Source organism: Perca flavescens, chromosome 13 (genome assembly GCF_004354835.1).
Source record: "Perca flavescens isolate YP-PL-M2 chromosome 13, PFLA_1.0, whole genome shotgun sequence".
NCBI classification, from domain to species: Eukaryota; Metazoa; Chordata; class Actinopteri; order Perciformes; family Percidae; genus Perca; species Perca flavescens.
In genome coordinates this window covers 21,980,181-21,995,998 of record NC_041343.1, presented here as the reverse complement: position 1 = coordinate 21,995,998, position 15,818 = coordinate 21,980,181, and the positions used below count along the sequence as shown (strand labels likewise).

Below are 15,818 nucleotides of genomic sequence, written 5' to 3'. Positions count from 1 at the left end.
ATTTTTACACAAAGATAATTCACTACACTCATACATTTCTATTTCTATCTTGATATAGTTACCTATTTATTGTACATGGTCAGCCATTCAAAAGTTCTGTGGACCACATACATTTTCTTCACAATTTGTCATTTTTCCATTGTAGTGTTCACCAGGAAAAATAAAATATGTTTTATTCCGTCATGATTTATCACTTTGGGGATGCACCCTGACAGTTGCGAGCAGGAAGATAAGGTATATGACCAGCTGAGCTGAGTTTAGAACCAGTCGCGGCACCTCGGTAGCCTTCAGCAGAACACGGGTAAATAAAAGCCTCACAGACGGTACAAACCTTGATGCACACTGCAGAGTGATGCTAATGTGATATGTCTATAAGGCAATGATTGTAAAACATTTGTTTTAGCATGTTTACTAGCAGGGGGAGGGGGTAGAGGCGGAGCACATATTGCTGTCACAGATGAGAGAGATGAGGGATGGATGGGAGATTAGTGTGTCACGGGTGGCCTGACATGCTGTTTTTCACCAAGCTGTCAGGAAATAGAAACCCAAAGCTCAGGGAACTGGAGCATTTCTGTTCTGTTGGTTTGAGGGAAAGTAGCTGCAATTTGACAGTGTTTGGTGCTGAGAGACTAGAAAAAACAGTACACCACACGTTCCTGGTGTCTCACTGTACTGAACTGTCATTCTTGTGCCTTAATTCCTCCAGGCCTCTTCCTCACCCCTCTCCCAGCATTGACACCATGGGTTCCTTCATCCTGGCTTTGCCATAATGCTGTTTTTTCTTGCTACTGTACTGCTTTTTATTGGACTAATTGACTATCCATATCTGTATGAATCTCTCTAGGCTTACAGTAAGAGCAGAATGTCCCATGCACCTGGAAGACTTCCCTATGGATGCCCATGCTTGTCCACTGAAGTTTGGCAGCTGTAGGTGGCCTCTGCACTCAAACACAACATGCACATTAACGCACGCAACACAGACACAGACGCAGACATGCCTCTCTGACACGCTGTCACTGTCTCATCCAAGTGGAAGTGCGAACCCAGCGCCAGTCCCTGATAAGGGATGACAGTGTGGTAACAGCTGTTCTCCCAGAGGAACTGTCTGCCAAGGACCCTCTTGTCCCCCCCGCTCCCCACATTCAACCCTGCCAGGCCCTGCAAAGACCCTGCAAGACCCTGGCAGGCATGCAGCACACAGACCTGTATTTATCTAAAGCAGCACTCTTTGTAACATTTCCAGAGCATTACACCAGCTGCTCACCGCTGACAGCTCCCCCTACCCTGATCATCCTTGAGAAGACATAACAACAATGATGGAGATTGGAGACAAGGATAGAAAATGAGAGAACAACTAGATGGGAGAAGAACATGGGGGAAGCAAGCAAAAGTACAGCAAAAGGGAAAGAGATAGAGAAGTGAACGTCACACTGTCTCTGTGCCATTCTTTAGACAGCTTCACGGCGTGAGTGAGAGGACCGAGCCTCAACCCCCTTTAAATTGAACTCACTCCCTAAATATTTCAGTGATGAGCGCTCTTCCTTATGCTGCAGTCTGCAGTCGAGCCATCCTTTCCTCTGCAGTGGTTGAGCCACACTGCAGCTTTGACAGGTTGGGTGGCCGGAGGGAAGAGAAGACTGATTTGGCTGTTTTAAAGTCATGTTTTGCTGTTGGGATGTTTGTTTGTTTTCTTATAAGTTGAAGGATGACATGAAATAATGTGATACAACATCACATCACATGTTTAAACCAAACAGTGTTTGAAAAGAGAGAGCAAAATATGAGACAGGATGAGCTTAAAAAGAATAGATAAAACTGGAGACAGTGTTAGCGGAGACTCTAACGAGGTGAAAGAAAATAACATGCTTAAATAACAAATGAGACAATACAGGCATAATTGAGATGAGAGCAGACTAGACAAAATGGAACCAAATGAGATGAGGTAAAACTAGAACTAGAGGATTTTAGTGGAAGACCTCATTTCATATTTTTCTTTTTTTCCAACTGGCATCCCTTGCTGCTCCAAAAATATAACCTGTAAGGCAACACATGCCAACAGACAGCCAGCAGCTAAATAATTTATAACTTTTTACTCTTTTCTTCATTGCTAGATGCCTACACCCAAGCAGAGGTGGTGTATGTGTGGACCAGAGGGGCTGCCCAATCCGTGGTGGTGGCAGAGGATGGGTCCAGATTAAACCAGTACGATTTGATGGGGCAGAGTGTGGATTCTGGTGTGGTGCAGTCCAGCACAGGTAGGTTTCAGTTAGGTTACAACATGCTCCGAATGATACAATTTACTTTGAAGTAAATCAATGCTTTGAGGGGGAATCGTGCATTTTGAATGTATTAATTTGACATGTTTAATGTTCACACTGCATTACCCTGTCAAAAGATTAAAGCTCAGTGCATAAAGAGTTACATAGTGCTTTTTATCTCACTCACTCAGTATTGTTCAACATTCATCACTTAACAAACTACTGGTCTGAAACTGCAAATTTCGACACAGCTGCATCACTTCATCTGCATCTTCACTGGCATCAGTTTGTTGCTTTACTAATGACAGGCCATGCCCTAGATTCATAATTTCCCTACTGGCCATTATTTCTTTTTTCTACCTCCTCTTTTCTCCATTGATACTGGAAAAAATTAGTGACAGCATAAAATGGGTGACCTGTTTGCAGTGACGCTAGCTACAGACAGAATGTAATGCTTAAGAAAGCCTATAGGTCCCAAACGATGCTTAGCAGCAAGCTCCCAAGTGACTGCATCTACCAAGCTTGATTGAATAAGCTATGTTGATATATAAATCCATTCTATTTTTTTATTTGTTCCAGTTATTTATGTCTCTGGAAAGACTCAAAATCAACATATTGTTATAACCAGATTAAACCCTACTGCTGTTTCTGTGACGGTTATATTCTCTCTGCAAATCGGTCTAACTGCACTGATGAAATGGATCATGAGTATTGTGTTTGTTGACAAATGACACCCATAACTATGCCAATAAATCTCAACTACAATAAAACTGAAGGCCAAAACACAGCAAACCGATTACAAACAAAGGTACTTATTTGAAACGAAAAGTTATAATAGATGGCCTAAATCTATATTTTGAAGTGTAATGTTTATCTTTTCTGACTTCATTTCTTTTGTCTGCTTACCACAGGACAATATGTTGTGATGACAACACACTTCCACCTGAAGAGGAAAATTGGTTACTTTGTGATCCAGACATATCTACCCTGCATTATGACAGTCATCCTCTCCCAAGTGTCTTTCTGGCTCAACAGAGAGTCCGTCCCTGCCAGGACTGTCTTTGGTGAGTAGTCTGCTCTCCTCTCACCTAAACATCTGTGGGTTCAGAAATGAGCCCGTCACCAGGCTTCAAATCTCTTCTTGGAAAATATATGTGGAAGATATGATGGCACTGATGATCAGGCACTCACTCAAAATTATAGCGACGTTGAGCAGGATAACATAAAATACAAAAATGTCCCTCCAAATGGAAAAAAGAATACATAATACAGCCTCAAAATCTTATTATGTCACAATATGACATCATGTAGGGATTTTACTATTAATAATAATAGTTTTTAAAATAATGTAATTTAGGGCTGCCACCTCTTAATTAATTTTTAAGATTATTAATATAATAATTAATAATTAATTAATCGACTAATCAATCATAATTTCTTTAGTTTAGTAATTTATTATGCTTTGTTCATGATGAAAGACTTCAGAAGGAACTTATGAGTACATCTCTGGTAAACACAAGATTTAAAGTGGTGCTTTTTCATGATTCTTTGTGGAGAAACTCAGTTTTACTAGACTGGGTAAACCCAGCTAAATCTGCCGGCGATTTGATTCCTCAGGCTGGAAACCTGTATATTTATCTATCCTGCTTCCGTTACAATTTTGCGGGGACCAATCACAAACTGGCTTATCCACCTGGTACGCTATTGGCGGGTTTAACACAGTGACGATAGGGAAGCGACCAAGCAGCTTCTTGTTTACATTCAACATAGCGGCCACCGAAGCGCAGCAACCTGTTGATGCCGCTGTCGCTGCTACGTCACCCGGAACCAGTGACGGACTGGGAACAAAAAACGGCCCTGGCATTTCCACCCACCAGCGGCCCACCGGGTGGGGGGGGGTCGCAGATAGAACTTTTGACGCACGGAAAGAACACGCACTTTTGATAGCCCCAGTGATGGTGAACGTAAACTCCCATGCAATAGGCCTAAACAACTGCACCAAAACATAGACTTATAAAAAAAAAAGAATAAATAATCAGAGCCAGCCGCTACATAATATAATATTCTGAAGTAGTCAAACTTACTGTACTACACTCCCTCCTGCAGCATTGGTCTCCATCTCTGTTACTTCTGGTAATCCACATTCAGACCCACAGCAGGCTTGTTGTTCTGTGTTGGTTAGTTCCATAGATTCGTTATCCATGTCTATCTCTTCATCCTCCTCTTGCTCGTTTTGTTCTTCCTCTTCCTCATATTCTTTCTCCCTGGTGTGCTGGCTCAGCTGTGTCGCTAACATGCTAGCTGTATTAGCGCTAATGCTACCTGAAGCTGCACTTGAGTTTAAAAACAAATCAGTCAGTTTGCAGCATTTTTCAACGTCGGCCAACAGTGCTCTCTTATATTTCTCTCTCTTTTTCTCTGCCCCCACCCCACCCCCCTTGTGTCGCTTGATGCCTCGATTAATTTTTTTGTCAACAACTTCCAACCACCACACTGATGCAGACGCGGTCTACTCGGCTTTACTTGATTCTGTCTTGAAATTCCCAGAAGGCATTGCTTCATTTTAACTTTTGCAAACAAATATTCAAATAAAGGAAATGCTGGTAGATTTGTTTATTTCAAACCATTCACGTTTACGTTTTTGAACATCTGATCTGAATAAGTAATTTTGCTACAAAACAATACGGACTGATGTAAAAGTTCGTGACTGTAAAGGGTAACCATGACTGTGATATTGAGAGACTCATATGTGGTATAAATACAAATCAGATTACATAACTAGTAAGTGTGAGGGATTTGGATACATTTGGCTATCATTTAGCAAAAGAACTGTGTTATTGATGCTTGAAAGAGGGCCTATGGGCCGCAGTTTACAATTAAGTGGCCGCATGGCTGTGACAATCATGCGGCTCTCTGATTGGCCGGCCGGCCCAAACGGCCCATGAAGGCCCGCGGCCCCTCTGGCATCTGCCCAAATGCCAGATTACCAGTCCATCACTGCCCGGAACGTTGGTCTGATTGGTTGAAGGACTATCCAATTGCGTACAGAGTAATTTGAACTATACCCGTTGATCACGTCTCTTGTGCAGTAGAAAACACAGAGCAGACTCCCCAGACTAATGTTCAATTTTAAAAGATTAATCTTGGTCTGGTGATAGCCAGACTACAGTTTTACAGATTTGTCGATTAAATCCACTAATCGATTAGTCGTCAAAATTGTTTGCTATTGTTGGCTACATGTTATCACGAGGCTATGGTTGGTTTTAACGTCATGCGCGGGGGAAAAGAAAAACAGGTTGGGTTTAGGAAAAGAAGAACTGGGTTGGGTTTAGGAAAAGAAGAACTTGGTTGGGTTTAGGAAAAGAAAAACGGAAACAACACATGCAGAAAATGAAGGAAACATCACACGTGGGACGCAATCCCCCCTCTCCTGTGTGAAAATCCTGTGTTTTACCCATCCACGACCCTGACCAACCTCCCTATGTGGATTTTCACCCTTTCATACTACTCGCTACGGCGTCAATTCACACGCAAACGCAAGGTAATGTAAGTAAATGGAGGACAAACGGCGTTGATAAACACGCTGAAAAGCGAGTGTGTGTCTTCATAACACAAGCTGGAAAATCAAACTTTTCCCGAACCCCGTGGGGAGGAGTGCCACAACATCATTGCCACCAACACAACTCAGCAAATATTGTTCTTGCTCAGGCTTTAACTTCTGGATATTCGGCAGCATTGCCACAATGGACCGAATGGTTTCGCTCGCATTTTTCTAGCGCACGTCCTCAACGTCATCGTTCTCAGCCACTCCCTCTGTTCGCTGATTGGACCGCCAAATATTTGGCCGGAGAAAACCCAAGAATATACTGCAAACCCAGACGGAGTACTGAAGGAAAATGAAAATTGAGCGAGCGGAAGTACGTAGGAGGGTGGAGGCAGGCTGATCGACAGCCCTAATGTAAAAACATAGTTTCCTATTGATATAAATAGTTGAGTTATATAATCTGTAATCTAAAATATAATCCATAGTAAGTATTACATGGTTTTTAAAAAGATATTACACAATGATTTAAAAAGTATTTTTAACCCATAATTAAGTAATTATTATTGGTAAACATAATGAGGTGGCATTACAGTGGGCAGCAATTTATTAAATCAGAACAAGACATTATTACATTATTCAACTGATTGATCAAAAGATATTTCAGAGAAAATACATAACTTATTGCATTATCATTCACTTCCCTTCTAAATAACTATATATATATATATATATATATATATATATATATATATATATATATATATATATATATATATATATATATGTGGCCCTAAGATAAACAACTGTAATATCATCTGATTGAATTTTAAAATGAAACATTTTTTTTACTAAATAGAAGCAATTGTGAGACACAACTTTTCCACACACAGCTGGCAATGACCCTGGAGTGCAGCTTGATTTCTTTGCGCAAAGATTGAAAAACAATGTCTTTGCTGTCAATATGTGAATAACACATCTTAATGTAATACAAGACGAGGCCTCAGTGGAAGGGATGCTGTTTCTAAAATAAAAGGATTGTGGTCCTCGATCTATTGCTTCATGGTACTGCAGTATGTTGATTGAGTTTGATGACTGTCTGATAACAAGGCAAAGAAAAGAGTGTGATGGCTTTACTTGACAAAAATCGTTCATTTAAGGAATGGTTCAACATTTCAGGGAAATGTGTGTATTTGCTTTCTAGTATATCATAAAATCTGTCTCTGTCCAAAGTTCAAATCTTGTTATATTGTTTGTTTATTCTGTACGCAAACAGAAATGAACAAAAGACAACATTAATGAACAGTGGCCGGGCACAGTGTCTTCCTGGTGTCTCTGCTGGTTGCCTGGCAACCTCACAGTGATGATAGAGTGGTATCAATCTTCTCATCTAATTCTCGGCAGAAAGCTAATAAGCGTATTTGCCAAAATATCAAACTATTCCCTTGAAGGATAACAATTGTTTAAAAAGTCTAAACGTCATTGTACAATATTTCCACTCTATTCTCTTCTATTCTGTCTCCGCACCAATGAGGTGAACATGAGCTTTAATCAGTTGTGGCTGGCTGCAGTAGAAATTCAAGCACAAGGCTCAGTGTGAATTTAGATTTACGTGCTCTGAATGTTTGCCTACAAGTGTATGCGTGTTTGTGCCTGTGTGTGATGTAAGGGTTCGTCAGTGTGTGTGTGTGTGTGTGTGTGTGTGTGTGTGTGTGTGTCTGTGTGCAAACCAATTGGCCAATGTGTGTTGTGCGCATGTGTCTGGGCATGTGTACTGGAGTGTTTGTGTGCGTGTCCGTGTATTGTGTGTGTGTGTGTATCTGGTGTGTATCTGTCTGTCTGTCACACTAAGGTCTTACATAATACCGCCCAAAAGGAAAGCTCTTGCTAGTCTGCAGCATGCTCTGTAGCAGCAAAGAACAGCAGCAGGCAGAATGTCCTTGAGTTACCTCACCATACACTCTTTTTTCTTCATTTTCTTCTCTCTCTCGCTCTCTCGCTCTCTTGTCTTCTTCTCGTGGATGTCAGTGTCTCCCCTGGCCTACTACTGAAAGAGCTTTCACAGAAACATTATACAGGCACCAGATTTTGCAGCTCTGCAGTCTCCAGCAGGTTTTCCTACTCTTCCTGCAATGTTTTGGTGTCTGTTTGTGTGAGTTGTGAGTGTCTTCATGTGTCACAGCCAGCTACCTGCAGTGCTTGTCACGTGTTGAGGGGAAATGAGGATGGCCTAGATTAGATTCAAACAACTATCTAGGGCATGTGTGTGTCCCTCATGCTACAATTGCAGGTTCTGCTTCATGAGATTACATGCATGCAGCGTGTGCATGCATGCAGCGTGTGCACGCGAGAGCACACACGCACACAGTTGAATAAACACATGTACGCGCTTTTACCAAGACGCAGAGCAGCTCAGCACCCCAGTATACTAGGTAGGTCATTAATGTGATTAATATGCATGATCTGAGACAGCAGATGAATGAGACTGTTCTTCAAAGAGGTTACAATGTCAATATCGCTGTAAATGAATCATTAAAAAGACATATCGGACAATCAGGATCTTTCATTGCCATCTTAATCCTTTGACTATCATCAAGTCAGGGATTTATGTGGTATATCAAACCTTGTACATGTGTCTAGTGCTATTAGGATGAAAGAGTACACTCAGCTGTCTTCAATCTAAATAACAGGCTATCTGGTAATATTCAGTGTAAACTCAGGAATAATATGTTGTTCATGTTAAACAGAGGTTAAGGTCTCACTGCTTGCCATGTTTGCTGTGTATATTGCTGTATACACTGATTATTTTGAGAGCTGGGCTTGTAAATGGTTCTTTAAACAGTCAATGAGTATGATGTGATACACAAGTCTAAATTAAATGCAGTCACTTAAACGTAAAGGCTACCGCAGAACAAGGTTAAATACACAGACATAGTAAATGCACATACTGTTCTGCCTTATGAAGAGTACTGCCATGTCAAGTATCACTTAATTATTTCCTCTTATGCACAAAGAAAATAACATTGGTTTAATAATCCACGAGACTGCCCTCCCATGAAAAATGCCCCTCCCCTGAAAAATGCCCCCATAAGTCATTTCTTCAAGCAGCAATTAAGGGGAACGGCAGAACGGGAATGGGTCTTACAGGTCTTATAATACATCCATGAATATGAGTTGATGGCTAGCAGAAACAAAGCTCCTTGTGCAGAAATGGATAAAGAAGGGTCTTTTGAATGGCAAGTTGAGTTCCAAAGCCCTTCCAGATGGTTCTCCACAAGAATACAATTATTTGCATGGACTGTCGATGTGAATTGAGTTACCAACGGAGTAGTCAGTCTCAAATACCACTTGAGCATTACAAAATTGAAAAAATATCCCTTTTAAAGTACATTTAGAATAGATAATTATGTGATTCATTTGCAATTAATCGCAAGTTAAAGCAACACCAAAGCACTTTTCCTCTTCGGTCCCCCTACAGGTTGGAAGCAGAATTGTCCATTACTGCTGTCGTAATGTCTCATTACGTCTCATTCGAACTACAGATCCGCTACCCAATCTGGCAAACTTGCATAGTGCTGTTATAGCCGATAGAGGGCCGCAAAACGAATGCAGAAGTGCCGTTCACCCTGTTACGAGTTGAGGAACCACTGAAACAATTTTGGAAACGTTATTTTAAGGTACAAAAGAATCTTTGGTGTTGCTTTAAGGACACTCATGTGATTAATCCAGCCTGTTCTTGTGAACCATTTGTTCAAAAAGCTACAAAAAGTTAAGCACTGTAATTCATTCCATGTTATTTTTTGCTGTATGCACCACATTGACGACCGATGTATAAGAACGCGGCTGACCACATAGGGAGGTAGTCGGGTAGGATGGGTGGGCATTAAAACACAGGATTAAAACACAGGACTTTCAAGCCAAGGAGCGGAGTTCGCGTCCCAGGGGAAACTAAAGAGTACAAAATTGAATCAATTGACAGCCCTAATTTTAACACAAACCACCATTTTTTCACCAAGTTTTTCTGTTAATTAAATCTTCAAAGGTAAAATAAGTTTTAAAGGTCCCATGACATGGTGCTCTTCGGATGCTTTTATATAGACCTTAGTGGTCCCCTAATACTGTATCTAAAGTGTCTTTCCCGAAATGTAGCCTTGGTGCAGAATTACAGCCAATAGATCCAGTCCCACAATGAGCTTTCCTTAGTAAGTGCCATTTCTGTGTCTGTAGCTATTGAGGGGGGGTAAGGTGGAGGGTGGGGGTGTGGCCTTGACCAACTCCCACTTTGCTCATTTGAAAGCCATGATGTCTCTCTCTCATGGGTGGGCTAAATTCTCTGGGCGGGCAAAGCAGAGAAAGGGGAGGTAAGATCGGCCCACCTGAGCTTTCATTTTCTCAAAGGCAGAGGAAGATACCCAAGGCTTAGTTTACACCTATCGCCATTTCTAGCCACTGGGGGACCACAGGCAGGCTGGGAGAATGCATATTAATGTTATAAACCTCATAAAGTGAAATTTTCATGCCATGGGACCTTTAAATCATTGATGCAACCTGTGAGAAAACAGAAAACATGCTTCTTCAGATATACTGTATTGTAATTTCTCAATTTGCTGCTGTTCTTTAGTTGTACCACCACTGCCTCTTATGCACCAGCTGCAAAACATTATGCAAGCATTATGATCTTTTTTTTCATGTCTGAACAAAGCTGAACATTTACGTACAGTACATATGTATGAATGACAATAGCCATTATTTTACTCACATAACACATATAGATGAAGCCAGCAATGCTACACATTCCATGTCTAAAAAGGACTCTTAGAGTAAAAGAACAAATCTTAAAAACCTTGTGGAAATATGGTGTTTTTATTATTATATTTACTGCGGCTGGAATAACTAAATTGTGAAAATGCACTTTAGTCATTCCTCCTGCAGACACCTATTCACAGCTTGACTTCTCTTTGTTTTCATTTCGGAACAGGCTCACAATGTATCAAAAGGTACACCGATACTAAGAATAAACAAACAACTACTGTAATATTATATATATTATATTACTACAGATGTGATCAGGTTTATGTTTCCAACACAGATGTCCGAATATGACCCCAAAAGCCCATTAACATGAACAAATGCAGCATTGAAAACATTGTTTAAATTACATTGTGACTATGAAGCATGGCCTCTGCACTAAATCTGTTTTCCTAAAGCTTTCCCTGTAGATGAATAGGCAATTTAAAAACACAGCAGTGGGTAGAGTGATCTTATTTATCATTGTGCCGATTAAGAGGCTGATTAGTTTATAGCCAGTTTGGTGTAGTGAAAAACTGTTGGCAATGTATTTATTTGCAGTCCTAATGAAAACCAAAAAGAAACTGATGGTGCTGATAAGGTGCTCTCTCTTACATCCTCTCTTTCTCTAAGCTGTTAGGGACAGCAGTGCTCAGAAGATTATCTTCCTTTTTTCTGTCCTCTTTAAGCGATTGGCTGGGTATTTATTGGTTCTCCCATGATGCTGTTTAATGTATCTGCTCATTAAGGAATAACACCTTGTGTGTGTGTGTGTGTGTGTGTGTGTGTGTGTGTGTGTGTGTGTGTGTGTGTGTGTGTGTGCGTGTGTGTGTGATTATCAGTCAGGTTGTGTATGTGACAGTGTGTACAGTATGTGTAAAAACATGTGTTTGTTCACTATATGCTGTGCATGCTGGTTGTGTGCCAGTGGGTGCCACATTGTAGGCAGTGCATGTGTGTGTGTGTGTGTGTGTGTGTGCGTGTTCTGTGCGTACAGTTCTCACAGCTGTGGTGTTGGCACAGTCATTTAACTCACCCACCAATCAACATGTACATTTATTTCTTCATTTATGTAAATCAGAGATGACACAGTGATGCCTGAATGGAATGTGTTTCTGAGTCAGGCCCCCCTGAGGCTTCAGTTATTGATAAGGCATGAATAAGTAAGTAGCCGCAGCACAGTGGAGATGTTGATAGACATCCAACAAAGACAGCTTCAATCCTGGGACTGGGTGATGGAATATAAAAGCTGTTTGACAACTCCCTACACAAAAATCATGTTCATTCATTAAGAATCTTTACAAATATACAACAGTGGTATCTTCACTAATTTATTAGTATATGATTCCTGTAAGTGTTCCCATATGTAAAACAATACTTAGCTGTGGCTAAGAAGGTTTGTGATATGAATGCAACCACCCTGTCTTATTTGCATAAGCATATCATAAGCCAGACTTATTTCATTTTTATTAACTACGAACAACTGAAAAACTATCACTGTTTTTATCCTTATGTTTAGGCACCTTCAATCACTTGGTTAAGGTTTGGGACAGAGAAAGATTGTGGTCATGGTTAAATATTGAAAAAAGTCAAAAACTGACATAAAGATGTGATATTGACATTCAATATTTCAATATCTCTTTAGTATATTTCTATAACCTACAATAAGTGTTTGTTTCTAATGTCAAAGTCCTGTGGTTGCACGCCTACCCTTCTACCCTCACGTCCTCCGTATGACTTGCAGTGCAGTCAAAGCATGTTAAACGTTCTTGATTGGAAAAAACAACAGAGTGCCAGTAAATACAGTCCAGAAACACAATTATTTTTTTTAAATTTGTAGTCACTGGAGGTGTTCTGTAAAAGCTTTCTTACAGGCTATAGCATAAAACAAGTATGGTCTGGTTTGTAAAACAGTTCATTAACAACTTTATTGCGAGCCCTCTTGTATAGCCGGCTTGTATGCATGGTTTAAGTCACACATAAAGGAATACATAGCCTATTCTTTGAGTGAGCGGGCATCCTACTTTACAATGTACTTTTGACCTTGTCCCACATTTTGATTGTCATGTTTGATTGGTTGCCTACTCAGTCATACTGTTGTCAGAGGCAAATTTCTGCCTGGAACCAGGGAGCATAGTAGAGAGGGACAGAGAGAGAGAGAGAGAGAGAGAGAGAGAGAGAGAGAGAGAGAGAGAGAGAGCGCACACAGCCATTTTCCTGAAGGCTCACTCTTCCCCACAGAGATTTGAGATCTGTGGCTTGGCTGCGATCCAATGGCTGAGCAGTACATTTTACTGAATGGCTTGATATTGGTCAGATTAGCTGAAGCCTTTCACTCAAGAGTTGTCAATCAAGTGCTAAAGTTGGAACCAACAGAGCAAACAATAAATTGTCAGAAAAATCCAATACTTATAAACAATGACTTTGCACCTTATGCAGAAATTTTTTTTGACCTTATGGGACAAATTTATTTTTAGCCATGCCTGGAGCAATTTATTTTTTAATCCACAGCTTCTTAAAGGGAGTCGAGCACTAACTGTCTATTACACAGGCTATCCTGATAGACATTAAATAAAAAAAAGGTTTATCATGCTGTGTCAGAAACCTATTAACCAAATGGACATTATCTGCCCCACATTCTCCAAAAATGCACATGTGGACTGCCCGCCTGCGTGTAGTCATGTCCAACCTTTCCTTGCCTGAGGCAGCAGTGAAAGCCTCCCCACCTTGAAATAGTCTGTCTCACCTTGTCATTCATCACCTTAAATCTCTAATTTAGTTTCCCCCAAATTTGCTTTATCGCACCATCTTTCTGTATATCTTGACATTTTTTTCCCATCACTCTGTATGTGTGTGTGTGTGTGTGTATTTGAAAGTGAGTGTGCAAACAGAGGCAAAAACCTTGTTAGAAGATATATATCATATAAATCAAGTGTCAGTGCGTGTGCACACTGAGCTAAATTGAGTGGAAGGACTCTCAAGAATTGAGTTGCACCACTATCAATCCAGTTAGAACTTTCCAGATCAGTGCTTTTGTTCATTAACAGCCTTCAAAGCCTCAAGTCTATTAGTAACAACATGTCAAATGGAGTCATTTAAAACCAGATCTGGAGTCATGTTCTAATGAATCAACTTACTAGTGCTCTAAATTATTCCTAAGTAGGCCTAACACTAAACAGACACAAAAGGAAACCGTTGTTCCTGGAGGTTGGGAACATATACCTGTCCACCTTGTTAGCTCAACCACACACACACACACACACACACACACACACACACACACACACACACACACACACACACACACACACTGCCTACAATGTTGCACACACTGGCACACAACCAGCATGCACAGCATATATTGAACAAACATGCTTTTACATATACTGTACACACTGTCACATACACAACTAGACTCCAATACACACACACACACACACACACACACACACAAGGTGTTATTCCTTAATGAGCAGATACATTAAACAGCATCATGGGAGAACCAATAAATACCCAGCCAATCGCTTAAAGAGGACAGAAAAAAGGAAGATAATCTTCTGAGCACTGCTGTCCCTAACAGCTTAGAGAAAGAGAGGATGTAAGAGAGAGCACCTTATCAGCACCATCAGTTTCCTTTTGGTTTTCATTAGGACTGCAAATAAATACATTGCCAACAGTTTTTCACTACACCAAACTGGCTATAAACTAATCAGCCTCTTAATCGGCACTAGGCATTAGTGTGTGCAAGCAACAACGCAAACCAACACAGCAAACCAACACTTATGCAGCATTACATGGGATGTTTTTCTTTTTCTCTTGTGGTATTAAGAAGTTGGAGGAGTTAGAAGACGTGTTTCCATGACAACAGAACTTGTCAAAGTAAAGTATATATGATTCCAAGCATTGGTGCGCTTTTGAGAGGAATTGTGTAATACCCAGTGGTGCTTCTTTCCTCCTCCGCCAGAAAATTAACTGATTTACTGGCAAACGAAATACCTGACAGATTGACACCACTCTGTTGCCATCCTTCCATTCACCTTCTCTTACCTGCCTTCATGCCTTCCTACTATACCCCCTTATTTCTCAACTTGCATATGTATTCGGGTTATCTAGTTGTTTTCCTTAACAGATATCCCTTTATTCATCTTCCTTTACTCCATCTTACCTCTGTAGCTCTTAGTACAGAAGGGAATGATATGAGGTGCCATGCTTTTGTGCTCCAGCACCTGCTGAGGCCATCAGCACACATGATTGCTGGCAAAATCACTTTGCACTGGCTGTTCTCCAATGGAGAATGTTCTGGCACTTACCTCATAAGCAGTGACACCTTGGCGTTAGAGTTACACTCCACTGGAAATCGCAAGATTTAAACTGTGACACTAAAATGGTGCATCCAGTCAAATAACAGCATTATGTGATCCAAGGTATGTGTTGATTCTACAACATGTAACTAATTTGCAGCAGCAAACTAGCAGCATTTTGTTCCAATGCAAGAAGTTTTTATAGCTCAGTGAAATGTTGCAAGGAAGAGGTTGTACAAAGCTTTGGACTTTGACATTGGAGTTTACGCCTTATCTCATTCTTTAAGCATTCACTTTATATTTATTATAACTAACACCACCGTTATCGGTCCAGTACCTGATTTTGTTTTTTGTAGCGTCTGTGTGTTTTTGTTTTATATTAATTGAGGCAAAACAAATGACAAATGTGGTCAGTAAAAATTGCAATATGCATTCCACCAAATTGTTATTTAGCTAATACAAATTAGCTGCATATTAACATAATTCTGGGATGAGATGGAAGGTATGAAAATCTGGTATGAATACATGACAATTCAGAGAATTTAGCCCACCCATGAGAGAGAGACATCATGGCTTTCAATCATTCAATATTTTCATATCTCCTGCTGCCATGCATTCTTATAACAATATATCAACAAACCATTCAATGCACTACTTAGCAGTGGGTGCAGTGTAGAACATGGCCATGTGGGGATTTTGTAAAATTACATAAATGTATTAATACACTTACTGTAGCATAAAAATGACTTTCATGCTTAAAATCTCAATTTTGCTCATGTAAAGTGCAAATATGCCAGAGGTAATGATGAGGCATGTGTTACTCTTGTTTATTCCTGTATTTCCTTTATAATCTAAATAAACAAAATATCTATCTGGGAACTTGCAATGAAAAGCTCAGAAACAAATTTCAAAAATAAATTAGATCAGAAT

The 15,818-nt window shown here is 40.3% G+C and overlaps 1 protein-coding gene across 1 annotated transcript in view; it reads left to right on the top strand.

Moving 5' to 3' along the window:
• Positions 1–15,818, top strand: part of gabra1 (gamma-aminobutyric acid type A receptor subunit alpha1) — a 29,291-nt gene that overhangs the window by 10,195 nt on the left and 3,278 nt on the right. Inside the window, exons 6-8 of the mRNA XM_028595548.1 lie at positions 845–927; positions 2,112–2,255; positions 3,170–3,322. Coding sequence (XP_028451349.1) covers positions 845–927; positions 2,112–2,255; positions 3,170–3,322 — 380 coding nt within the window. The remainder of the gene's footprint in view (positions 1–844; positions 928–2,111; positions 2,256–3,169; positions 3,323–15,818) is intronic.